Source organism: Dendrobates tinctorius, unplaced genomic scaffold, assembly GCF_039654945.1.
Source record: "Dendrobates tinctorius isolate UK_male_01 unplaced genomic scaffold, ASM3965494v1 ptg000020l, whole genome shotgun sequence".
NCBI classification, from domain to species: Eukaryota; Metazoa; Chordata; class Amphibia; order Anura; family Dendrobatidae; genus Dendrobates; species Dendrobates tinctorius.
Genome location: NW_027361688.1, coordinates 11,449,993 through 11,477,837, shown reverse-complemented (window position 1 = coordinate 11,477,837; position 27,845 = coordinate 11,449,993). Strand labels below are relative to the sequence as shown.

The 27,845-nt window shown below is 45.1% G+C and overlaps 1 protein-coding gene and 1 long non-coding RNA gene across 3 annotated transcripts; both read right to left on the bottom strand.

Annotated features, from left to right (window-relative positions):
• Window positions 1-4,221: 4,221 nt before the first annotated feature.
• On the bottom strand, window positions 4,222-27,845 carry KIAA0930 (KIAA0930 ortholog). 2 transcript variants are annotated; one of them, XM_073567668.1, is made up of 10 exons: window positions 27,583-27,845; window positions 13,403-13,578; window positions 11,131-11,238; window positions 8,368-8,445; window positions 7,768-7,869; window positions 7,487-7,627; window positions 7,127-7,321; window positions 6,691-6,856; window positions 5,828-5,983; window positions 4,222-5,072 (listed from the first exon to the last, which is right to left on the bottom strand). In XM_073567668.1, exons 1-10 carry the CDS (start codon window positions 27,725-27,727, stop codon window positions 5,032-5,034), a joined length of 1,308 nt encoding a protein of 435 aa, XP_073423769.1. In that variant the 5' UTR covers window positions 27,728-27,845; the 3' UTR covers window positions 4,222-5,031. The 2 variants fall into 2 exon arrangements, with proteins under 2 accessions (XP_073423769.1, XP_073423770.1); XM_073567669.1 differs by having other exon boundaries at window positions 13,430-13,578.
• On the bottom strand, window positions 15,200-19,614 carry LOC141083422 (uncharacterized). Its single transcript, XR_012230713.1, has 2 exons — window positions 18,852-19,614; window positions 15,200-17,083 (listed from the first exon to the last, which is right to left on the bottom strand). It is a non-coding gene; the product is annotated as an uncharacterized lncRNA (long non-coding RNA).

Genomic DNA, 27,845 nt, shown 5'->3' with positions numbered 1-27,845 from the left:
TTGCCCAGGCAGACTTTGCCACCCAGGAGGAGGCAAAAAAAAAAAATAGGACAGAAGGTGCCAGCTGCTTCAAAGGCTGACTTAGCTACTGATGTGGTACGGCCATTTCTCCAAACTGTCCCAGTAGCCGGTTTGCCAGGCCGCATGTTGGTCATACCTCGAAGAGCAGCCATAGCCTGCAGCGTCTCCAGACTTATCTCCCATCAAGCACATTAGTGATATGTGAGGCTGGTTTTGCAGACTAATTTGCAGTTGACTCTGAGCTGCTGCATATAGAAAGGCGATTATGTCTCCCCCTACCCAGCACACACAGACCAGCTACAGCAAGGAAGACAACACAGTAGTACTGAGCGGTGGCGATATGAATCCAGCTTTGAGATGAGGTAAGAATAGTGAGTCCAGCTCTGGAGTATAATACAGGAGGTAACTCAGGATCAGTAATGTATGTACACAGTGACTGCACCAGCAGAATAGTGAGTGCAGCTCTGGGGTATAATACAGGATGTAACTCTGGATCAGTAATGTAATGTATGTACACAGTGACTGCACCAGCAGAATAGTGAGTGCAGCTCTGGAGTATAATACAGGATGTATCTCAGGATCAGTAATGTATGTACACAGTGACTGCACCAGCAGAATAGTGAGTGCAGCTCTGGAGTATAATACAGGAGGTAACTCAGGATCAGTAATGTAATGTATGTACACAGTGACTGCACCAGCAGAATAGTGAGTGCAGCTCTGGGGTATAATACAGGATGTAACTCAGGATCAGTAATGTAATGTATGTACACAGTGACTGCACCAGCAGAATAGTGAGTGCAGCTCTGGAGTATAATACAGGATGTATCTCAGGATCAGTAATGTAATGTATGTACAGTGACTGCACCAGCAGAATAGTGAGTGCAGCTCTGGAGTATAATAAAGAATATCTCAGGATCAGTAATGTAATGTATGTACACAGTGACTGCACCAGCAGAATAGTGAGTGCAGCTCTGGAATATAATACAGGATGTAACTCAGGATCAGTAATGTAATGTATGTACACAGTGACTGCACCAGCAGAATAGTGAGTGCAGCTCTGGAGTATAATAAAGAATATCTCAGGATCAGTAATGTAATGTATGTACACAGTGACTGCACCAGCAGAATAGTGAGTGCAGCTCTGGAGTATAATACAGGAGGTAACTCAGGATCAGTAATGTAATGTATGTACACAGTGACTGCACCAGCAGAATAGTGAGCGCAGCTCTGGAGTATAATACAGGATGTAACTCAGGATCAGTAATGTAATGTATGTACAGTGACTGCACCAGCAGAATAGTGAGTGCAGCTCTGGAGTATAATACAGGAGGTAACTCAGGATCAGTAATGTAATGTATGTACACAGTGACTGCACCAGCAGAATAGTGAGCGCAGCTCTGGAGTATAATACAGGAGGTAACTCAGGATCAGTAATGTATGTACACAGTGACTGCACCAGCAGGATAGTGAGTGCAGCTCTGGAGAATAATACAGGAGGTAACTCAGGATCAGTAATGTACAGTTGTGGCCAAAAGTATTGACACCCCTGCAATTCTGTCAGATAATACTCAGTTTCTTCCTGAAAATTATTGCAAACACAAATTCTTTGGTATTATTATCTTCATTTAATTTGTCTTAAATGAAAAAACACAAAAAGAATTGTCCTAAAGCCAAATTGGATATAATTCCACACCAAACATAAAAAAAGAGGGTGGACAAAAGTATTGGCACTGTTCGAAAAATCATGTGATGCTTCTCTAATTTGTGTAATTAACAGCACCTGTAACTTACCTGTGGCACCTAACAGGTGTTGGCAATAACTAAATCACACTTGCAGCCAGTTGACATGGATTAAAGTTGACTCAACCTCTGTCCTGTGTCCTTGTGTGTACCACATTGAGCATGGAGAAAAGAAAGAAGACCAAAGAACTGTCTGAGGACTTGAGAAACCAAATTGTGAGGAAGCATGAGCAATCTCAAGGCTACAAGTCCATCTCCAAAGACCTGAATGTTCCTGTGTCTACCGTGCGCAGTGTCATCAAGAAGTGTAAAGCCCATGGCACTGTGGCTAACCTCCCTAGATGTGGCCGGAAAAGAAAAATTGACAAGAGATTTCAACGCAAGATTGTGCAGATGTTAGATAAAGAACCTCGACTAACATCCAAACAAGTTCAAGCTGCCCTGCAGTCCGATGGTACAACAGTGTCAACCCGTACTATCCGTCGGCGTCTGAATGGAAAGGGACTGTATGGTAGGAGACCCAGGAAGACCCCACTTCTTACCCCGAGACATAAAAAAGCCAGGCTGGAGTTTGCCAAAACTTACCTGAAAAAGCCTAAAACGTTTTGGAAGAATGTTCTCTGGTCAGATGAGCCAAAGTAGAGATTTTTGGGCAAAGGCATCAACATAGAGTTTACAGGAGAAAAAAAAGAGGCATTCAAAGAAAAAAAACACAGTCCCTACAGTCAAACATGGCAGAGGTTCCCTTATGTTTTGGGGTTGCTTTGCTGCCTCTGGCACTGGACTGCTTGACCGTGTGCATGGCATTATGAAGTCTGAAGACTACCAACAAATTTTGCAGCATAATGTAGGGCCCAGTGTGAGAAAGCTGGGTCTCCCTCAGAGGTCATGGGTCTTCCAGCAGGACAATGACCCAAAACACACTTCAAAAAGCACTAGAAAATGGTTTGAGAGAAAGCACTGGAGACTTCTAAGGTGGCCAGCAATGAGTCCAGACCTGAATCCCATAGAACACCTGTGGAGAGATCTAAAAATGGCAGTTTGGAGAAGGCACCCTTCTAATATCAGGGACCTGGAGCAGTTTGCCAAAGAAGAATGGTCTAAAATTCCAGCAGAGCATTGTAAGAAACTCATTGATGGTTACCGGAAGCGGATGGTCGCAGTTATTTTGGCTAAAGGTTGTGCAACCAAGTATTAGGCTGAGGGTGCCAATACTTTTGTCTGGCCCATTTTTGGAGTTTTGTGTGAAATGATAAATGTTTTGCTTTATTCTCTTTTGTGTTTTTTCATTTAAGACAAATTAAATGAAGATAATAATACCAAAGAATTTGTGTTTGCAATCATTTTCAGGAAGAAACTGAGTATTATCTGACAGAATTGCAGGGGTGTCAATACTTTTGGCCACAACTGTATGTACACAGTGACTGCACCAGCAGAATAGTGAGTGCAGCTCTGGAGTATAATACATTACATTACTGATCCTGAGTTACATCCTGTATTATACTCCAGAGCTGCACTCACTATTCTGCTGGTGCAGTCACTGTGTACATACAGGATGTAACTCAGGATCAGTAATGTAATGTATGTACACAGTGACTGCACCAGCAGAATAGTGAGTGCAGCTCTGGGGTATAATACAGGAGGTAACTCAGGATCAGTAATGTAAATGTATGTACACAGTGACTGCACCAGCAGAATAGTGAGTGCAGCTCTGGGGTATAATACAGGAGGTAACATGATGCGCGTACATAGTGACCCCTTTATGTACACCGTGCAGATTCCCTTTATGTTACCGGGCAGAGTTTAGACTCCAGTCTCTGATCTGTTCCCGACACCGGAAATCTATACAGATGGGGAAAAGCAACATGGTGACAGGTTTATTGCTGACACGGTGCCATTACTTATGTACCAAGATGTCAGTAGTCAGAGGCCTCCTGTCCCTGGAGATTCAAACACGTGGAAATAATCAGTGTCTGCGGCCAGAGCTCTACACAGGGACATCATACAATAGGGACCTGCATTATATATTCATCCTTCTGTGGTCAGTGGCTGCTCCTCAGTTACTCCTCCTGGAAATAGATGCCAGCAGTTCCCTCATCAGCGGGGTGCAGTCCGCACGGTATGCTCCAATTGGAAGGACACCATTTCATTTGTCATTCAGTTGTAACACCCAATTGTCGATCTACATTTCCAGGAGGAATAACAGAGGAACATGGGCAACTTTCTAAAAAAAATACTGCTGCTCACACGTGATAGCGGCCACAGATCTGTGGAAGTGACGGCACTGATTCCCCGCCCACCTGCAGAAGAGAGAGGAGCCGCGTTACTCAATATTCTAATTGGACAAAGAGCGCCCTCTGCTGTACAAAACCCGTAAGTGCACTTTCATTTTCTGTGTTCTTTCTCCTTACAGCCCTGTTACTGGCTACAGCCAAAAAAAAAAGCCACCGAATTCCAGTCTTGGGACCTCGTCTGTATTGCGCAAGGTACAACAATCACATCATTAATACTTTTATACAAGTTTTTTTTTTTCCAAGTTCACAAAAAAAAAAAAAAAAAAAAATCACAAGATGAAATTTGTCCTTTTTGCTCAATTTTTTTCCCTTTTACACACACAAAAAAAAAAAAAATAATATTATATATATATATATATATATATATATATATATATATATATATATATATATATATATATATAAAAAAAAAATACAGAAAAAAAAAAAAAGTTCCCAGACGCGGACGTCTGCACACATCACTCGCAGGACAGGAGGGCGGACGAAAGACATCAAAATACAGAGTAAGTCCAGAGTCCACAATCATTGAAATTCTCGGACCGGACCCGCGTACGTACACAGACGAGCCTGCTCTCCCCTCCCCCAACCCGCGCAATAAAAGAAGGTATAAGAAATAGTTTATAAAGCGTGACGGGCCGCAGTTAGAGACTTTTTTTTTTTTCATTTTTATTTTCATTAGAAAGTCCCCACAGGACCACTAGATGGCGAGAGCGAGGCTGGGTGAAAGGGTTAAAAAGAGGCACTTTAGACTGGCTGGTATTTCTTTCCTACTGCTGCGGGGTCCGTCGTAGGCAGTAGGAAGCACAAGCTTGTCCCCGTCGCTCTCGTCTTTTGTTCGGTGCAGGTACACTGGGTGGACACTAGGTGGTAGTGCCGCTCACGGGAAAAAAAAAAAAAAAAAAAACACTGCAGGTCAGGTTAGGCACTATGGCAGTGAAAAATGCAGTTTTCCCAAAGGCAGTGCCGACTGTATTTGCTATGACATCAGGATTGGCTTCTGTCGAACTTCCAAAATATCTGCAGGGGGAAAAAAAAAAAATATATATTTATATTTTTTATTATTATATTCTTCCCTCAAAGGAAATGAATTAGTTATTTAACTCTTTGAAGGCCACCCAATGATTTATAACACTTGGGTGGTCCGTATATAAGCTGCGCTGTAGAGGCAACAGCTTCATGGAGGATCGAAAAGCTGTAAAAAAAAAAAAAAAAAAAAAAAAAAAAAATCCCCAGGCAGAGGTGGATTAATACCATCTCTGCCTTCCTGATCGCTGTATACCGGAGTGCTGCGCCTCCTCCAGACCCAGGTCATCAGCATGTGCCAGGAAGGGAGCAGCCGAGGTCCTGAGATCCCCAGATCAGTCCTGCTGTAACAGCGAGGAGCTGAAATCTGCCTTGTACCTGGGAGACAATATGCCGGCCCCAGTTACAGGGAAGTCAGCAACAGTGAAAATGTATTTAAATGTTGATATGACCCCAAAAATGATATTGTGGGGGGGAACAATGTGTAAAATATTAAAAATATATATATACACAATGTATAAAAATAATTGCTACAGGAAGGGGCCACAATTGACACTTTGGGGTTGCAATTGTAGTAAATTAAAATTTTTTGATATATAATTAAAAAAGCTTTGAATACAAGTTGCAATACCAGACACAACTTGTAGAAAGGGGTGGCGCTGTGACCACAGTAACTGAGAGTACACGTCACACTGTAAAGAAGGCGCAGAAGATTGGGTCGAAATTAAGTGTTACACGCTAAGGCTCACCTGACAAGATGCGCTGCAGCGGCAAAGTGACGTAGGTCAGGTGTGCATAGAGTAGGAAGTTCTCGTCAGTTCTGTTCAGTTTCAGCCACGACCCGACCAAGGATCTCCCCGTCCCAGACAGCGAGCGCGACCTCAGGTTGGTGACATTATGGATATCTGCGGAGAGGGGGTACAAGAGAGGCTCCTTTAATGACTGGCAGCTCATTGTGACCCGCCCCATTAATTAGTCACTAGGTAAAAAGAACTAGTTTCCTATTGCTTTCAATAGCATCTGTATACATCTCTATGCAGAGAGCTCCCCCTAGTGGAGGCTTCAGGCAGAAAGAATTACATTTTTGATCCCCATGTCTATGCACGTCTACAGCTCTGACCTCTCTAAAAAAACATAAGTATGGTTACATCGATTTTGGATCTATTCAGATTCTAAAACTATAAGGATACACTTTAAAAGGGTCTAGAAATGGCCTCTCTAAGCTGGACTACCCCTTTATAGGAATCCTGGGTTATTAGAGGAGGGTCTTGTGTTCAGGATCCTCATCTGTCAGGAAGAGTAGATATCGGTTATAAAGAGCGTCTCTCTGGAGGACCCAACCTGCACTATTGATATGAATGGACCTCTGTGTAATATTTAATTTCGCCTGTGGTGGCACTGTAGGGAAACTGAGCACTTGCTGCCAAGTGTTTCCACAGATCACAGCTGATCAGGGGAGCTCCAAGATGGAAGGCACTTTGTGAAAAACTAAATTTTCAAGATGACTTTCACACAAGGGCTGCCAAAAGTAGAGAACCCCTTTAACAGAGTTTTTTTTTTGTTTTTTTTTTTTAAATACTCCCTCTCACATCAATATCTGATCAATCCATACCTCCCCCATCATCGCTGTCCCGGAAAAATTCCTCGCTGTCATTGGCGGAGTGAGATTTCTTCATCTCAGCGATTCGGTTCCTCGGCACTTTCCTTTTCAGGGATGGCGAGAAAAAGGAAGGACGGTTGTTACGTTCGGGAGTGGGGGGAGTGCTGAATGATGTGACCTGGTGGGGAGGGGAGATATAAAAATGGTAAATGAACACACACACAAAAAAAAAAAAAAAAAACAGAAAATGTAAACAAAAAGATATAATTTGTGAGCTGTCTCAAGACCTTAACAACCTTATTGTTGCGAAACAAACCTATGGCATTGGTTATAGAAGAATCGTGCGTGTGTGAAATTTTTCATTTTATAGTCAAATATTACATCAAATTAGATCTATAAAGGGGTACTCTGGATTTGGAAAGTTATGACTGTGCAGAACGTAATTCACCCGCTCATGCAGGGGTGACCCGGGGTTGGAATCCTCCTCGGTGCCGTATGGAGACGTGTCCCCGGTGGACACTCTGCTCACAGCCATCTCCGCGTGCCCTTTACCCTGCGGCCCCTTCATCCGCACAAACTCCATGTTGTTGTATTTATAGAAGCCGAACGACATCTTCTGGGCCATCTTTGCCGCAACGCTGACCTGGGCCCAAAACAGGAGAAATCTATTACCCATTACATTACAGGACAGTCACATTTATTTAAGAGGTTTTCCCACATATCTGCATCCTTATAGCATAGCACATATAGGGGGGTCTGTGGAGCGAGGAGAGCCCACCCTGTCCGACTATCCAAATCACATATTTACCCGGTTGTCGTATACTTTCTTTAGAGCCTCGTATCGGATGGATCCCTGGAATATGACTCCCTGAAAGGTGTTTGTCTTGTCGCTGGCCACAAGCTCCACACAAACCATCTCCCCTTCCCCTACGGTCATGTCACTGAACACCTAAAAGACAACAACGCTCCATAGTGACCATGCTGTAACATATATACATATTACATACACACGCATGCCCTACACACACACACACACACACACACACACACGCCCTACATACACGCCCTACATACACACACGCGCCCTACCTCCTCAAAGTTGTCTATCATGTAGAAGATATTGGGATAACTGATCTTCGACTCTTCTCCCTTACTGTCCATGGGGTGTTTGCTTGGAGAAGCGAATACTTGCTGATCACACATTTTAGAAAAATAAAATATGAAATTATATATACATATAGCACACAAAAATACCACAGTCCAGTGAGTAGAGCGGTAGTGCCCATGCGTCGGCAGTGCCCATGCAACTACTCACCGTGCATGGAAGCTGTGCATGACCGCTCCCATAATAGTAATTAGGGTGGAGGTCGCGCATGCGCACTACCGAGAAGATCCAGTCAGACACCCAGTGATGCCAGTTACCACCTACCCTATGGATAGACAATACATGTTCCTGGCATAACCTCCCTCCCTCCTGTGGCATCCGTTCACACCAGTTGAGAACGGATCCGCTTGTCTTTTTGGCGGATTTGAACTGATGCAAAAAACTGAAGTGTGAAAGAGGCCTTACCCTGCAGTCCCATGTAAACCTACATCATGATATCAAATGAAAAACTCCACTCCGCTACAACTGTATGAATACAAAGTAAATTGACGTTTAGGCAGCGTCTCGGTAGACCGTGCACCCACCTGGGATTTCTTCTTATGGATGTGGATGTCTCCGGCCTCAGAGCGTGTGCACACCGCACAGGTCACCATGTAATCCAGCTGTGGGGAAAAGAAAATACACAGAAATGAGGATACATCCAGCCGCCATCGCTGTATATTCTGGCAATTCTGCCTTTCTGGAGTCCAGAACAGCTGAGTGGTAACTCGTAGGGAAATGGTAGGGGAGGTCAGATGATAGGGCTAGAACCCCAAACTATTAATCAGCTATGAAATATCAGTGTTATTAATGCTGTTACTCTCCTCTCCAGTAAAAGTATCCAAGTTCACAGATACAGTGTAGAACCACCCGAGTCAAGATAAGCAGCTTTCACACAGTGTAGTACTGCCCGAGTCAAGATAAGCAGCTTTCACACAATGTAGTCCTGCCTGCGTCAAAATAAGCAGCTTTCACACAGTGTAGTCCTGCCTGAGTCAAGAGAAGCAGCTTTCACACAGTGTAGTCCTGCCTGAGTCAAGAGAAGCAGCTTTCACACAATATAGTCTTGTCCAAGTCAAGATAAGAAGCTTTCACAGAGCAGTACTGCCCGAGACAAGATAAGCAGCTTTCACACAGTGTAGTACTGCCCGAGTCAAGATAAGCAGCTTTCACACAATGTAGTCCTGCCTGCGTCAAAATAAGCAGCTTTCACACAGTGTAGTCCTGCCTGAGTCAAGAGAAGCAGCTTTCACACAGTGTAGTCCTGCCTGAGTCAAGAGAAGCAGCTTTCACACAGTGTAGTCCTGCCTGAGTCAAGAGAAGCAGCTTTCACACAGTGTAGTACTGCCCGAGTCAAGATAAGCAGCTTTCACACAATGTAGTCCTGCCTGCGTCAAAATAAGCAGCTTTCACACAGTGTAGTCCTGCCTGAGTCAAGAGAAGCAGCTTTCACACAGTGTAGTCCTGCCTGAGTCAAGAGAAGCAGCTTTCACACAATATAGTCTTGTCCAAGTCAAGATAAGAAGCTTTCACAGAGCAGTACTGCCCGAGACAAGATAAGCAGCTTTCACACAGTGTAGTACTGCCTGAGTCAAGATAAGCAGCTTTCACACAGTGTAGTCTTGCCCGAGTCAAGATAAGCAGCTTTCACACAGTGTAGTCTTGCCCGAGTCAAGATAAGCAGCTTTCACACAGTGTAGTCCTGCCTGAGTCAAGATAAGCAGCTTTCACACAGTGTAGTCCTGCCTGAGTCAAGATAAGCAGCTTTCACACAGTGTAGTCCTGCCTGAGTCAAGAGAAGCAGCTTTCACACAGTGTAGTCCTGCCTGAGTCAAGAGAAGCAGCTTTCACACAATATAGTCTTGTCCAAGTCAAGATAAGAAGCTTTCACAGAGCAGTACTGCCCGAGACAAGATAAGCAGCTTTCACACAGTGTAGTACTGCCTGAGTCAAGATAAGCAGCTTTCACACAGTGTAGTCTTGCCCGAGTCAAGATAAGCAGCTTTCACACAGTGTAGTCCTGCCTGAGTCAAGATAAGCAGCTTTCACACAGTGTAGTCCTGCCTGAGTCAAGAGAAGCAGCTTTCACACAGTGTAGTCCTGCCTGAGTCAAGAGAAGCAGCTTTCACACAGTATAGTCTTGTCCGAGTCAAGATAAGAAGCTTTCACAGAGCAGTACTGCCCGAGACAAGATAAGCAGCTTTCACACAGTGTAGTACTGCCTGAGTCAAGATAAGCAGCTTTCACACAGTGTAGTCTTGCCCGAGTCAAGATAAGCAGCTTTCACACAGTGTAGTCCTGCCCGAGTCAAGATAAGCAGCTTTCACCCAGTGTAGTCCTGCCTGAGTCAAGATAAGCAGCTTTCACACAGTGTAGTCCTGCCTGAGTCAAGATAAGCAGCTTTCACACAGTGTAGTCCTGCCTGAGTCAAGAGAAGCAGCTCACACAGTGTAGTACTGCCTGAGTCAAGAGAAGCAGCTTTCACACAGTATAGTCTTGTCCGAGTCAAGATAAGAAGCTTTCACAGAGCAGTACTGCCCGAGACAAGATAAGCAGCTTTCACACAGTGTAGTACTGCCTGAGTCAAGATAAGCAGCTTTCACACAGTGTAGTCTTGCCCGAGTCAAGATAAGCAGCTTTCACACAGTGTAGTCCTGCCTGAGTCAAGAGAAGCAGCTCACACAGTGTAGTACTGCCTGAGACAAGATAAGCAGCTTTCACAGAGTAGTACTGCCCGAGACAAGATAAGCAGCTTTCACAGTACAGTGTAGTACTGCCCGAGTCAAGGTAAGCAGCTTTCACACAGTGTAGTCCTGCCTGAGTCAAGAGAAGCAGATCACACAGTGTAGTACTGCCCGAGACAAGAGAAGCAGCTTTCACAGTACAGTGTAGTACTGCCCGAGTCAAGATAAGCAGCTTTCACAAGTCCATAGCAAAGTGATGGTCATCTGGCAGAGTGAGAAAATGGGGTTAAATAGGGAGGGCTGGTGAGGACACTGCGCGTCTTGACTTTGCTGTGAAGACAGAATTTGGGAGTAGTTTCACCAGTAATATTATTTCGGGGGGTATGGATGATACTGAAGACTTTCGCAGGATTTTGTGGCTTCGGTCGGGTCTTGCATCATCAGGTTTCCTTTGCCTTTGAGCGCACAGTCAGCCTATGGCAGTGAATGGGATCGCTTGATCTTTTTAGATATATTACCCACACAGACTAATAGAGAGAACCGCGCGTATGCAGCCACCTCTCCTCCGGCAGCGGCATGCGAGGGAGAAACCCACAACTCCATACACAACGCACAATTACTCACCTTCTGCAAAACAAGGTTCAAGTAGACGCTCTCCTCCCAGTCAATGTCGGGGTCTCCAAGGCCAGGAAGCTTCTTCGAGTCCTTACGATAAACCTCAACATCCACCTGCTGAAAGAAGCAGAATCCAAAAGGGTGAACTTGGTCGGTAGATTATTGACCATATTGATCATTTTTCCTCCATCACCCAGGAAGTCTCGGACTTTAGTTTTCAATTTATTTTTTTATTTTCCAGTATTTGTTATATTGCATCTTTTTAAAATTGTTTTTTTTTTTTTTTATTGGCGTAGTTTTATTATTTTTTCTGTCATTAGTTCAGCATATTCCTATGTCAGGTACGGCTCATGTTTTAATAGATTGGTATTTATAGTTTCCCTTTTAGTTCAGTATTTTTGTTATATTTTTATAGCTTAATATATTTAATTAATTCTGTAATTCCCCCACCTCGGCATTGTTTTTTTAATGATTTTTTTCATATTTTAATGTTACTAGTATAGTAGGTTTTACTTTTATTAGTCAAGTATAGATTTTATTTTTATTAATTCGGCATTTGTATTTTTAATTTGCCCAGAATCCTTTCCCTCCCCCCCCCCCCCCCCCATCAGTTTAGTACAGTGTTTAGGTATTTATTAGTTCAGTATATATTTTTATGTCTCTAGTTGGATTTTTTCTTCATTTCTTGCTATCAGTTGTGCACATTTTTTTTGAAAGATTTTAGTCTTTTGCTTTCTTTTTTTAATGATTTTAGTCTTTTGTTGTTTTGGTTTTTTTTTCTTGTAATGAAGCCATTGTGCTTCAAAACATGAAACTTCTGGACTCTACTTTATGTTCTTCCAGGATCTGGAATCTCCTCTTCATAAATGGGAAAAAAAAATTGCAAAGGGCTTGTAATTTTTTTTTCTTTTATTTTAAAAAGCAAGCAATTTACTTTTCAGTTTTAAATTTTCATAGTTTAACGCTTACTGCCTACGTTACCGGCCACCTCTACAGTATCAGCGGCGGCTAATCTTGGCGAGGAGCTCAGCTTTTACAAGCTCTGCGCTATAGAGCTTGGAAGCGCTGCTCTGAAGCTCGCTGGATCCGACCAGCTTCAGTGCCCCTGCGCTCCTCCAATGCTGCCTCTGCTAAAAATGAAGGACACCGCCAGAAAGAAGGTGAAATGGAGTCTAAAGTTCTACGTTCTGCCTATGTAACGTCAATGGCCCTGATGGGGGATTCGTACAAAAGCCTTCAAAACACTAGACTGTTCCTGTCTCTTAAAAAGGTTGTCCAAAGCAAAAAAAAACCAAACAAAAACCAACACACGACTGCGTCTTAAAACAGCGCCACCTCTGTTCTCAGGTTGACTGTGGTATTGCAGCTAAGCCCCATTCACTGCACTGTAGCAGAGCTGTAATACCACACATGACCTGTGAACAGAGGGTGGCACCATTTCTGGAAGAAAGCGACCAAGTATTTCTAAATTTTGTACAACCCATAAACTTTATTTCTAGGCACGGATGAGTGGAAGTGATAAAAGCAATTTAAAGTGGTAAAGCATGAACTAAAATCATGAGATACGAAGCTATTAGATCAAAAATGTTACCACCATGGTGGAGGCATTACTCATAATAATAAAATTTAAAAAAAAAGTTGAGTTTATTAAGCAAAATCATAAATAAAAAAAAAAAAAAAAAAATTATATATATTTATTTATTTATTTATTTAGAGAACTAAATCTGAGTATTTAGTTCTCGCTCGAATTTCCTCCCTTGGGGGGGTTCTTACATGAAAGCAGATGGACAATTTCAGATCTCATAATAGTACAACTACAGTACAGATATTGTACCTCCCCCCATGCCTCAGATATCACTGTGCACTTCTCCATGTTGTCCCTCAGTTGTTCCTCCTGGAAATTCATAACCGGATCCCCATTTCATTGGGTCGTGTCAGTTGACAGTTAAGAGACCGCCTGCCCTGATTGGTATGGTGTTAAGGTATGTAATGACACGCCCTCTAGGTTTTAACTTTATCCATTTCCAGGAGGAATAAACAGAGGGACCATGTGGAGGAGTTCTATGAATCTTTTTTTTTTTTTTTTTTTTAACAGGTGATGCGACTATTTAATTATTTTCGCATCACCTATATTAAAAAAAAAAAAAAAAAAAAAAATCATAGAACTCTTTACCTGGAACTCCGCATTGTGGAATCCCTCTGTTTATAAACAGTCCTGTATATAGAGCTAAACATCAATGAATAAATGATGGATTTTAGGGAAAGGGGATGTAGCATTTACCCTGCGGGGTACGCCTCTGGTAGTCACCTTTGTGCCTTCACTTCCGTCCGCGTTTACGTAAGAAAGCTTCCGCCGCACGTAGAACAGCATGTCGTCCTGCCGAGGAGCCCATTTTTCCATAAAATAGGTGGAATACATCCAGGTCCAGAATACAATGCGGTCATCTTTAAAGCAGCCTGAAAAGACAGAGGAATAAATAAAAAAAATAAATATATATATATATATATATATATATATATATATTTTTACATTTTATTTATTTATTTTTTTCAATATTGTGTGTTTTTATTGTGGTAAACATTAATAATAATTCTTAAAATGTTATAAAAATTAAAACATGGTAGATCGTACGGGATCCTATGGCTGTGGACTCTATTGGGCAGCGCCAACATTGGTAAGGTGACATATCCATCACTCCCTTTAGTTCCATTTTTCTGCCCATCTACAAGAACATAAAGCACCATGTGCCCGATTCATTGTGTTCACTTTATTTTTTGTGATTTTTTTTTTAGTCTTTCATTTGCGCCAATTTATTCTTTTAACTTGCATCTTTTTTAAAAGTATTTCATACATGTTTTGGTTTTTATAATCGTTTGCCACAATGGGCCGGTTTTTATTCATTTTATTATTATTTTCCAGATGTTTTTTGGCCATTTCACCAACTGTGACTTTTTAAAAAGTTAATACTATGACCAAATAACTACGTTTGTGAGATTCTATCGACATGTACTGCCATTTCCTCCGTTTTTTGTTTTTTATTTAATGGGGGGGGGGGGGGGGGTGGTGGCGAAGTATCTATCACGGGAACAAAAGGATTGGGCACCAAAATTCAGCATGTCCGATCGGTCCCCGGACTCCATCTATTGATTGAGGAAAAGCTGGATTTCCACATTGGATGGTTGGAAGGTCCCAATACGAGGTTCTTGTAGGCAGCGATATTTCCCACCCCTCTTGTCCATGAATCACATTAGCAAAACTACGACCACACTACGACCACACTACGACCACACTACGACCACACTACGACCACACTACGACCACACTACGACCACACTACGACCACACTACGACCACACTACGACCACACTACGACCACACTACGACCACACTACGACCACACTACGACCACACTACGACCACACTACGACCACACTACGACCACACTACGACCACACTCCAGATTTTTTTTCTCGTACAAGAAAAATCACTGACATGTGTATGAGCCCTAAGGCTCCTTTCACACTGCGTTGTGTCCCACATTCATTGATCCCGTCGCAGCTTGCATCCCAACAACCCCATAAAGAAAAGATTTGGGCGTATGTGTCAACAGGACCATAGACCATAAATGGAGCAGACAAGTTAACATGTGCTGTGTCGTGCATTATTTTCGGGCGTATACGCCTACTGGAGGCGGACATTCAGACGTGTAAATCGTCCGACCTCGGACTGGTCGCAGGTCTCCCGACCCATATATACACTTCTATGAGGCTTTCACACACCGGTTAAGAGACCCACGGCCAGTCCAAGCTTGACCAGAGCTCCACGGACGTCTGAGAGTTTGGTCGCCATTTCATCCGTATCCACGCCTGGTTATATCAAATGGAATAGTGGCCTCTGCTTTTTAACTCCGACCCTGTCACCCCTCAATATCTTCCGTCATGGGTTCTCGACAGTTTTTCGTCTGGTGCCATTAGAAACTTTTAAATCATGCAAAACTTTTCTTTCAGATTTTTTTTGTGCAAAATTTCTCTTTTTAAGATGCCTCTATATGAAAAATCATTTGACCAAACACGAATACACGAGAACCAAAAAGTCTTTATTAAATCGAGCAAAACAAAAAAAAAAAAGAAACCAACAAACTTCATACGTCCCTCTCGTGCACCCAAGTCAACGGTCGATATAAAGAAAAAAAAACAAAAACACAAATACTGAAATTTGTTAAGAATTACATTTTCTTTTCTAAATGTTATACCTCAAAAAAAAAGTTCAGATTCATCTACGTTAACCTTCTTCTTCTGCAACATCTCGTTAGCTTTTCATCTCGTCAAACCTGATATCTGGTACTACAAGAAATAAGAACTTCCACCAGAATTCTACCAATACTCCTGAATAAGGTCTACAACCAACCGACCAAAACGCAACGGTTCCTGGTTAGGGTCTACAACCAACCACCAACCAACCACAATTGGAACCATCCTTAAAGGTCTTCACACTATGAAGAATATATTGGGCTATTGTTATGATGGGATACCACTTCTTCGACATGGCTTCGAGAAGTATCCTTCAGGTTTATTGCTGGCTTTTGACAGTTCACGTAGCCACCTTCTACGGCTTTGAAGTCACCATTGGTCTATGGTTGGTCATAGACGTCTATCCCACCTTTACAGTATTAGAAACATAGGAGAAGGAGAGATGACGAAGATGTCCTCAACTGGCCGTTGATTTTCACAAGTGGACAAAATTTGTTTGACCCAACCAATTACTTAAAACTACTTCTCAAGCCATTTGTTCCCCATCTAGACTAATTTTTTTAGTACTTATTTGCCAACGAGCACCAAAAGTAGGTGATGCTACCAAATCCTGGCGGAGACAAGTTACGTGAGGCACAAAGTACCAAAGATTTGGGGGGGAAATCGTACTAATGATACTTAATTCCAGAAGCCATCTTCACTACGACCATCTCTGATGTTGGGTGAAGAAGTCACCATCCAACTGACTCATTACAACGCCCCGTAGGACTTTATTTACCAGCTGGTAACCAGAATGCGGTGGTCTCACTCAATAGAGACACAAATTGTCCAAAATTTTATCATCTTCGACTAAATCATAACATAAACCTTTCCCCGATGTAGCACCATCTTCCGTATATTTCTCCTCGACAAACCTCCTGTACCAATCGAGGGCACCGCCTGGCATTGTTTCACTTCGAGAGACATTGGGGGTAAAATTGGCAAGTTACATTGGACGCCGACAGAAAAATGTTTGGGACGTAGATTTGCGGAAATTCTTTTGTGCGTTTTTCCAAAATAAGGGTCGGTGTTTGAACCGCGGTGCGTCGGACGAGGGTTAAAATCGGTCACTCTCGACACCACTCTTTTGGGTGGGGGTAACTTGATTTTTTTTCTTTTAGCAAATTTTGGAGCGAGGTCTTCGAAGGGACTGTTCGTTGGAGAATCGGGCACGACTTCTACATCCACTATGGATTCCTCGGCTAAACTGCTGCTACCACACGTCTGGTCAATGGAGGACACGTCTGGTACCGACCCGGCATAGCAGTGGTCCATGGCGGCCATTTCCGCTTCTGTTAAGGTCACATTCGCACCCCTTTTTATTTTTTTTACGGGAGTGTTTGGCTCCTCTTCTTTCTGCTCTATTGGGGCTTTTGGGGGGGCTTTTTTTGGAAAGTCGAAGATGGTAGGGATTGCTCCCCTTTTCAGAAAATACGAGCGTCCTCTAATTTCGTAGCACTCTCTGCCAAAGTGAAGAGAACACATGCGGTAACTTCCTCTTGGCGCTTTCGAAACTTTTTTACTGAATTCCTTCAGGTTTCCGAAATCTTGTTTCGTCTGTAGGAGCCACGTCCTCACATTTTCAATTTCTGGTGGGAAGGCGTGAAGAACCGGAGCCGGGTCTTTGGTTTTCGAAGAGGAGGTACAGCCGTGTACTATACAAGAAGGCATCCTAGAACACAGCAAAACCAGATTTGAGGAACACGTTAAATCTAGACGACAGGGCAGAGTTATATTAATCACGAGGGTTCTCCACTGATGGGACCATGGTCTCAAAGTCATCTGTGTGAATGAGGAGTTACTGAGCATGTGCGACCACCACGCTCCTAAGCATTGTCCGCACATGCTCAGTACCACTCTCTCCATACATTGAATTTTGTGACCTATGTTCATGTGATTAACGGAGGGGGTTGAATCCCTAGCGATCACATATCTCCTAGCCATATTATGGGTGGTAACTATGCTGTTTATGGTACACCCCTTGTCCGATACATCAATATTTGATCAGAGGGGGCGACACTCAGAATCCCCACTGAATAGCCGGTTTCGGTGCTCAGTTGTGGAACAAAAATCACACAGCTCCGTCAACTGTATAGTGGCCAAAGTGAGGTACTGCAGATCTGGCCCTATTCATTTAAAGGGGGGCAGAAGTGCAGTATCCGGTCACGGCCACTATACAGTTGATGGCGCTGTGGAGTTCTGCTTTGCAACGATCACTTCCGGGCCGGCACCAAGAGCAACTGATCCCCCACCGACCTGATATTAATGGTCCCCGCAAGCCCAAAATGTGAGGTACTCGCCTATTCAGTGCCGCCTTTGTGTGATGCTAAAGGCAAAGTTTAGAAGGTAATGGGCAGAGAGTATCGGAAGGTCACAATTTAATTTTTTTTTTTTTACTTACTTTTTGGTTCCTATGTCCGGCTATTATTTATCGTCGCTAAATCTGGGGTAGGAAGGGGGTTGCACGAATATACAGAGGGGCACCCAGATATTTCTTTTTAAGGGGTGGGGGGGGGGGTACATTTTTCAAAAACCGAGCCACAACAGGTCATATCTGGTACTGCAACCCAGTATTATTAAAAGGGAATGGAAATAACCTGCAATACCACAAACAACCTGTGGACAAGGGTGGCGCTGCTAATAGAAATAAAACAGCCATGTTTTCCTAATCCTCTCTCAAAAGGGAGGGGTATTTTATGACCGCACATGTAAGATAACTTCCTGAAAAAATAAGGCGCAGCTGCTGTATATACTTAAACACCCCCCACCTTCAAAAAAAAAAAAAAAAGGGAACTAAGCTGTATACACATACAGAGGCTCAGTGGAAACAGTCAGCAGGTAGATCTTCCTTTATTTTGGTTGATGGACTGCGCCCTATCATTCACCCCGGACTCAGATCTTGGGTGAGAAGTGGCTAACGAACACTCGATGCCGCTCATCTCGGGGCAACGTTATAAATCCAGCGCCTCGTTATTCCTGGGAACGTACATGGGGAAGAGGGCTGCCCCTCCATACGCCTCTGATCAATGGGGGGGCTTGCCAAATTGGAAAAAGCCTGTGCGGCTGCACGTGTCTCATGTGACTGCTGTGTGCGAGCGGCCAGGACTATGGAGGAGGACGGGGCTAGTGTGTGCAGCAGGAAGGGCGAGGAAGAGGAGGAGGGCTGAAAGTTGGGAGCTGCACGGGGGGAAGGAGGGAGGGGGGCTGCCATCTGCGGAGATGAGGAGGCTCTGGCTACCTGGATGTCGCACGCCGTGTCCCCACTGAGCGCTCTGAATGTGGCAAAGCAATGTGAACAAAGCCCAAAAAAGAGGGAGAAAGCTAAGAAATGCTGCAGCAGGAGAAGCCCCGGGGTCCACAGGTCACATAACGTGCAGTTAAAGCCGAGGGGCAGTGCGGGCTACATCGCCCACCCAGCAGCACCTATGGGTGCCACTTACCTGTAAGCTCGCTCCTACAACCTCTGCACTGCCCTAGCTCTGCTAAAAACGGGCTCAGCCCTGATCTGCAACTGCAGCTGCTCTGCACGCCCCGGAGAATGGGCTGTAGTCTGAGCTCCGCCTTCCTGTCTCACTTCTGATGAAGTCACCGGCTCTTCCTGTCTAGACTCCTCCCCAGTGCTGTTCCTATTGACTGCTTGGTAAAAAAAAGCAGGAAGTCTTTGTATGGAGAGCTGAACCCCCTTATAGCAGAGGCGGGCCATTTACTTAAAGGGGTTGTCGGGAGAGTAGGAAAAAAAAAAAATAAACATGACTGCTTTTTCACTAGATGGAAGGATTGGACGTTATATGTACGCCACATGCTTTACACTGCAGCACTGCTCTATTACAGAAATAACAAATTTAAGGTTTGGGTTTTTTTTTTAGTAAATGGATCCTCAATTCATTGGGCCCCTCAGAAACAGGGGCCAGTTATTGCATTTATCGTTTTTTGGGGATTTTTTTCACCTGCGCCATTTTTTAAAGGTCATTGTGAACGGAATTTGGGGTTTTGATCTTTTTTTTTGGACGATTCGTTAATTGTGACTTTTTAAAAAGTTTATTAAGTTTTTACGCAGTTTTTTTTAGGTTTTTTTGCACAATTTTTGTGTTGCTTTTTACACTAAAATAAATAAATTGCACAAAAAGGTTGGAGACAAATAAAGCGCAATTTTGAGCAAAATTTGTGAACAGTCTGCACCGCTTTTTTTTTCCCCCTTAAAAAAAAAAAACACAGACCCATGGCCACCACAGGTGCCCCGACCATGGACATAGGGTATCCGGCAAAAGAAATGGGGAACGTTTGTGCCCACGTGATTTTCCCCCCCCCCCCCCCCCATCACTGCCGAATCCCCAATGATGCTTTCGCCCCAAAACCTCACCCCACTCGAGCCCCCGAGCGTCAGGAAATGGTCTGAGGCCCTCTGCTTGGTGCCAGAGCCTCATCTCCAAGACCGGACAAGTACTGGGCCTACCCAGTACCAAGACGCCATGGACTGGAGAGACCCTAAGTCAGTGGTGGGTCTGGATGATGGACACGTATGGGGGATTCGGACCGCCCGCGGGTCACTGCCATTCGGCTAATGGAAAAGTACCGACATTGTTTTGTAATGGTTTCCATAGACAGACGCGCCGGCTTCTCACCGCTATCATCGCTCCGTCTGATTAATATTTCATGAAAAATATTCTGCCATCTTTGTCACGTGACGGCGATCTCATCCCAGATCTTCCCCCAGAAACACGGGGGATCTGAGGTCAGGGCCAATACAGGAGTAGTGTTGGTGCGTTATTAGCAGACCCACCGCCATGTAGTCCTAATGAGAAGGACACCAAGTGGGCACATGGAGCGGCAGGGGTAGGACGAGGGATGGGAGGACTGGATGGCTGACCAAGGAGTGGACAACGGTAAAACATGTCATGGGCAGACTGGATGGCTCTTTAGGATACAGGAGGAGTAAGACTAGGCATGGGTGGCAGCCTAGGGTCTGGGCAGGGGTAGAACGAGGGATGGGAGGACTGGATGGCTATCCAGGGTGTGGCAGCCTATGGTGTGGCAGGGGTAGGACAATGGTTACCCTGTGCGCCTATCCTATCATGGTGTGGCAAAGGTTGGATGAGGGACGGGCAGGACAAGTGATAGACGGACTGGGTGGATGCCCAAAGTGTGGGTAGGGATAGAACAAGGGACGGGTGGACTGGGAGTGGACCCAGGTAGGATGCGTCATGGCGGACTTCTTAGCTCCTAGGATGTGGCAGGGTTAAGATTAGGGATGCGGCAGGAGTAGGATGTGAGATGGGTGGCAGCCTAGAATAAGCGATGGGTGGCAGCTTAGAATGTGGGCGGGGGTAGGATGAGCGATGGTTGGCAGCCTAGAATGGGGCAGGGGTAGGATAAGCAATGGGTGGCAGCCTAGAATGGGGCAGGGGTAGGATGAGCGATGGGTGGCAGCCTAGGATGGGGCAGGGGTAGGATAAGCGATGGGTGGCAGCCTAGAATGGGGCAGGGGTAGGATAAGCGATGGGTGGCAGCCTAGGATGGGGCAGGGGTAGGATGAGCGATGGGTGGCAGGCTAGGATGGGGCAGGGGTAGGATACGCGATGGGTGGCAGCCTAGGATAAGCGATGGGTGGCAGCCTAGGATGGGGCAGGGGTAGGATAAGCGATGGGTGGCAGCCTAGGATGGGGCAGGGGTAGGATAAGCGATGGGTGGCAGCCTAGGATGTGGGCCAGGGTAGGATGAGCGATGGATGGCAGCCTAGGATGGGGCAGGGGTAGGACAAGCGATGGGTGGCAGCCTAGGATGTGGGCCAGGGTAGGATGAGCGATGGGTGGCAGCCTAGGATGGGGCAGGGGTAGGATAAGAGATGGGTGGCAGCCTAGGATGGGGCAGGGGTAGGATAAGAGATGGGTGGCAGCCTAGGATGGGGCAGGGGTAGGATAAGAGATGGGTGGCAGCCTAGGATGTGGCCCAGGGTAGGATGAGCGATGGGTGGCAGCCTAGGGTCTGGGCAGGGGTAGAAAGAGGGATGGGAGAACTGGATGGCTGTCCAGGATGAGGGATGGGTAGGACAAGTGATAGACTGACAGGGTGGATGCCCAAAGTGTGGGCAGGAGTGGGACGGGTGGACTGGATGGCTGCCAGGGAGTGGACACAGGTAGAACACGTCATGAGAGGACTTGTTAGCTCTCAGCATGTGGCAGGGGAAGGATCATGGATAGATTCACTGGGTGTCATATCTAATGGTGACTAAAAGAAGTGGCGTACTTAGACGTACACCCTGGCAATGAGTCCTCAATTTCTCTCCATGCTTTACACTGCAGCACTGCTCTGCTACAGGTCAGGTGGGTTACCAGAGCCATCCAGAGAAGGTTCTGGATCATCCTACGGCAAGTTACGGAAATCATTCTGGTCTGGTCAGCAGGACTCACTGTAAGCAGCAACACCGGACAGTGACACAGGGACAAGTCCCATAAACCGCACCTTTGGGGTTTCCCAACTTTTTTTTTTTTTTTATGCCGTCCCTCTGTAATTCCTCCTGGAAATGTGCGACTTGTGATTTCACTCCTCTTGTAAAAGTCCAACTAATATCAGAGAGTTGGGAGGACACACGGCAGGACATGGAGATCACCCAGCCGTCAACTCATTCATTCGTAAAATTCCAGGAGGAACAACAGAGGCACAGACTTGTCTGCCGAATCCTAACTATCACAGGCGACACTGCAGCACAGATCCCACACTCAAGCCCAGCACAGCGGCATTAATGTAGAACGGCAGGGGGCACTGTACTGCAGCATTATACGGACACTGAATACGGGGGCATTACTTGAGTCCCATATGGGATTATAATATAAAAGGCGTTTTTGTTCCCCGTTATCAGTACTTCTCATCACCTGCAGGCCGTCCGATCGCCGAGATCACAAGTGAGAGTAAGGGTCCAGAATCGCCCCCACACCGATAGCGGCAGGATGACAGCCCCCTCAGTCTGCACATCGCCCCCCGGGTGTGAACACAGGAGCCACAGCCAATATTTTCCTGTTTACTCTTTGTAACTATTTGGAGGCTCCGTGTGACTTGTGTAACCGCAGTGCGAGAGTCACCAAGAATCCAGCTGTACAGTGAGAAGAGGAGGCGACACCGAGCAACGGAGGGACTGCACCAGCAGAATAGTGAGTGCAGCTCTGGAGTATAATACAGGAGGTAACTCAGGATCAGTAATGTAATGTATGTACACAGTGACTGCACCAGCAGAATAGTGAGTGCAGCTCTGGGGTATAATACAGGAGGTAACTCAGGATCAGTAATGTAATGTATGTACACAGTGACTGCACCAGCAGAATAGTGAGTGCAGCTCTGGAGTATAATACAGGATGTAACTCAGGGTCAGTAATGTAATGTATGTACACAGTGACTGAACCAGCAGAATAGTGAACGCAGCTCTGGAGTATAATACAGGATATAACTGAGGATCAGTAATGTAATGTATGTACACAGTGACTGAACCAGCAGAATAGTGAGTGCAGCTCTGGAGTATAATACAGGATATAACTCAGGATCAGTAATGTAATGTATGTACACAGTGACTGCACCAGCAGAATAGTGAGTGCAGCTCTGGGGTATAATACAGGAGGTAACTCAGGATCAGTAATGTAATATATGTACACAGTGACTGCACCAGCAGAATAGTGAGTGCAGCTCTGGAGTATAATACAGGAGGTAACTCAGGATCAGTAATATAATGTATGTACACAGTGACTGCACCAGCAGAATAGTGAGTGCAGCTCTGGAGTATAATACAGGATGTAACTCAGGATCAGTAATGTATGTACACAGTGACTGCACCAGCAGAATAGTGAGTGCAGCTCTGGAGTATAATACAGGATGTAACTCTGGATCAGTCATGTAATGTATGTACACAGTGACTGCACCAGCAGAATAGTGAGTGCAGCTCTGGAGTATAATACAGGAGGTAACTCAGGATCAGTAATATAATGTATGTACACAGTGACTGCACCAGCAGAATAGTGAGTGCAGCTCTGGAGTATAATACAGGAGGTAACTCAGGATCAGTAATGTATGTACACAGTGACTGCACCAGCAGAATAGTGAGTGCAGCTCTGGAGTATAACACAGGATGTAACTCTGGATCAGTCATGTAATGTATGTACACAGTGACTGCACCAGCAGAATAGTGAGTGCAGCTCTGGAGTATAATACATTACATTACTGATCCTGAGTTACATCCTGTATTATACTCCAGAGCTGCACTCACTATTCTGCTGGTGCAGTCACTGTGTACATACATTACATGACTGATCCAGAGTTACATCCTGTATTATACTCCAGAGCTGCACTCACTATTCTGCTGGTGCAGTCACTGTGTACATACATTACTGATCCTGAGTTACCTCCTGTATTATACTCCAGAGCTGCACTCACTATTCTGCTGGTGCAGTCACTGTGTACATACATTACATTACTGATCCTGAGTTACATCCTGTATGTACACAGTGACTGCACCAGCAGAATAGTGAGTGCAGCTCTGGAGTATAATACAGGAGGTAACTCAGGATCAGTAATATAATGTATGTACACAGTGACTGCACCAGCAGAATAGTGAGTGCAGCTCTGGAGTATAATACAGGAGGTAACTCAGGATCAGTAATGTAATGTATGTATACAGTGACTGCACCAGCAGAATAGTGAGTGCAGCTCTGGAGTATAATACAGGAGGTAACTCAGGATCAGTAATGTAATGTATGTACACAGTGACTGCACCAGCAGAATAGTGAGTGCAGCTCTGGAGTATAATACAGGATGTAACTCAGGATCAGTAATGTAATGTATGTACACAGTGACTGCACCAGCAGAATAGTGAGTGCAGCTCTGGGGTATAATACAGGGTGTAACTCGGGATCAGTAATGTAATGTATGTACACAGTGACTGCACCAGCAGAATAGTGAGTGCAGCTCTGGGGTATAATACAGGAGTAACTCAGGATCAGTAATGTATGTACACAGTGACTGCACCAGCAGAATAGTGAGTGCAGCTCTGGGGTATAATACAGGATGTAACTCAGGATCAGTAATGTAATGTATGTACACAATGACTGCACCAGCAGAATAGTGAGTGCAGCTCTGGAGTATAATACAGGATGTAACTCAGGATCAGTAATGTAATGTATGTACACAATGACTGCACCAGCAGAATAGTGAGTGCAGCTCTGGAGTATAATACAGGATGTAACTCAGGATCAGTAATGTAATATATGTACACAGTGACTGCACCAGCAGAATAGTGAGTGCAGCTCTGGGGTATAATACAGGAGGTAACTCAGGATCAGTAATGTATGTACACAGTGACTGCACCAGCAGAATAGTGAGTGCAGCTCTGGAGTATAATACAGGATGTAACTCAGGATCAGTAATGTATGTACACAATGACTGCATCAGCAGAATAGTGAGTGCAGCTCTAGGGTATAATACAGGATGTAACTCAGGATCAGTAATGTAATGTATGTACACAGTGACTGCACCAGGAGAATAGTGAGTGCAGCTCTGGAGTATAATACAGGATGTAACTCAGGATCAGTAATGTAATGTATGTACACAGTGACTGCACCAGCAGAATAGTGAGTGCAGCTCTGGAGTATAATACAGGATGTAACTCAGGATCAGTAATGTAATGTATGTACACAGTGACTGCACCAGCAGAATAGTGAGTGCAGCTTTGGGGAATAATACAGGATGTAACTCAGGATCAGTAATGTAATGTATGCACACAGTGACTGCACCAGCAGAATAGTGAGTACAGCTCTGGAGTATAATACAGGAGGTAACTCGGGATCAGTAATGTAATGTATGTACACAGTGACTGCACCAGCAGAATAGTGAGTGCAGCTCTGGGGTATAATATAGGATGTAACTCAGGATCAGTAATGTAATGTATGTACACAGTGACTGCACCAGCAGAATAGTGAGTGCAGCTCTGGGGTATAATACAGGATGTAACTCAGGATCAGTAATGTATGTACACAGTGACTGCACCAGCAGAATAGTGAGTGCAGCTCTGGAGTATAATACAGGATGTAACTCAGGATCAGTAATGTAATGTATATACACAGTGACTGCACCAGCAGAATAGTGAGTGCAGCTCTGGAGTATAATACAGGGTGTAACTCAGGATCAGTAATGTAATGTATATACACAGTGACTGCACAAGCAGAAAAGTGAGTGCAGCTCTGGGGTATAATACAGGATGTAACTCAGGATCAGTAATGTATGTACACAGTGACTGCACCAGCAGAATAGTGAGTGCAGCTCTGGAGTATAATACAGGGTGTAACTCAGGATCAGTAATGTAATGTATATACACAGTGACTGCACAAGCAGAAAAGTGAGTGCAGCTCTGGGGTATAATACAGGATGTAACTCAGGATCAGTAATGTATGTACACAGTGACTGCACCAGCAGAAAAGTGAGTGCAGCTCTGGAATATAATACAGGAGGTAACTCAGGATCAGTAATGTCATGAATTTAGAAAGTGACCAGTGTCTGGTAGTGAATACGGGGTTACATATTACCACTGACTACAATATTGCAGTTCCGCAATAACCTGGACACATAAAAGCACCTAACTTTCTGATACAGAGGGGAATCGGGGTGAGAGCTGCGCCCAATCCTTTGTGTAATGTTTGAGGTTTATCTGCGCACAATCAGTAGAGGAAGGAGGACTTTTTCTTGGGTTACATGAAATGAGGAACTGAGATTATTTGTGTGATCAGAAACCAGAACGGACAGATCTGCACATTATTTATAACTTCCTGATTAAATTTTGTAAAAATTCACTTAAAGGGGCAAATCCTTTTCAGACATCGGCAGCATCCTTCTAGATCTGGCCATCGATGATGGATAGTCTTGTGTGTCATGTTGAGGTGGAGTTCCCCTTTAAGAACTACAGACGATGAAAATACAGATACGATCGGAGGGGCCATAGATCTGCCAACAGTCTCCGCAGGGTGAGCAGGACGAGGGATTTCAGAACAATCCAATTCTGGTAATAGACTTTTTCGCCTGCACTATTTGAGGCCTCTGGCCCTTTAAATGACATCATGTTACAACACCTATTTTCAACTCATGAACAAAAGACATGTCTGACGCTTCCAGAACCTCCACCTCACCAGATACCACAGCTGCATGGGGCTCTCTTAAAGGGATGATACATTTAAAGGAATCACCTTATAATAGTGCAGCATTGCCATAAAGCGAGCTGGGATAGAACATCCTATGGCGGCAAGGAGTTAGGAGACCGGTCTGGATTTTTATGTTCACTGTCTTTAGCCTGGACCGGCTGACATCAGATTACAATAGAAGTATATTCAGCTGTGGCACAAACGGGGTCAGGAACGTCCTGAGGGGTTAGGGTCCCTTAAAAAGACGTCACAATCAGCATGAAAGACGAATCCGGGGCAGAGGAGGGGGGCAATCAGGACCCCGCAACGAAATGCAGGACCCCCTACTCATATCGGAGGTAGAAGCAGTTTAGAAATTAAATCGTGGGTAAATTAACATCACATTATTGACGAGAGAGGACAGAGACGGGCCCCCCCCCCGAAGGTCAGCACCGGACCCCAATACAGCAACCGGAAACCAGCAAGAGAGGCTCAATATAGGAAGGATGGAAGAAAAAAGAATGTCAGCAGAATAATGTGACACTGTAGAGAGGTAGAAGCCGACAACACAGCGCAGACCGGTGACATCAGCCACAACCTCACAGGAACGGACAGGAGGAGAGACACACACACTCTGTACACACACTCTGTACACACACACACACACTCTCTGTACACACACACACACACTCTCTGTACACACACACACACTCTCTGTACACACACACACACACTCTCTGTACACACACACACACTCTGTACACACACACACACTCTGTACACACACACACACTCTGTACACGTCACACCGTGCAGTTTCTGTCCCTCCATCTGACAGCTGCTCTTCCCCGGTGCAGGACCCGCCGCTCCTCCCATAGTGATCGCACCGTGTGACCACACACATACACGCTTCCTGCACGGAGGAGGCGCTGCTCCTGCTCCCTGGGACGGCTCACACCGGGGAGGCTCAGCCCGATCACACCGCCCAGTGTCCCCCTCCGTCATCCCCCGGAGCCTCACTCACCCAGGCCGCTGAGCTCCTGGCGGATGTTGAGGCGGTTCCTCTCGTCCACTATGGCTGAGATCATCTGCTGCAGGGAGCGGTCCAGAGCCCCGTTCTCCTCCTCTCTCTTCCCCACCCGGCTGTGACTCTTCACCGCGGCCATCATCCATCAGGGTCCGCCGCTGCCGCCGATCCTCTCATCGCCCCGCGGCCGGTGACACAGACCCCCAGTCAGGCGACACTTCCTGCCCTCATAGCGGATCAGCTGGGAGCTTCCTGCAACA

What these genes read in the sequence shown, in the direction of transcription:
- KIAA0930 (XM_073567668.1), bottom strand. Translation starts at nt 27,727, where the DNA reads ATGATGGCCGCGGTGAAGAGTCACAGCCGGGTGGGGAAGAGAGAGGAG. An exon ending in TGAACCTTGTTTTGCAGAAG is followed by an intron (nt 8,446 to 11,130) that starts GTGAGTAATTGT and finishes TTTTCCCCACAG; the next exon opens with CTGGATTACATGGTGACCTG. An exon ending in GGACAGCGATGATGGGGGAG is followed by an intron (nt 5,984 to 6,690) that starts GTATGGATTGAT and finishes CCCTCTCCGCAG; the next exon opens with ATATCCATAATGTCACCAAC.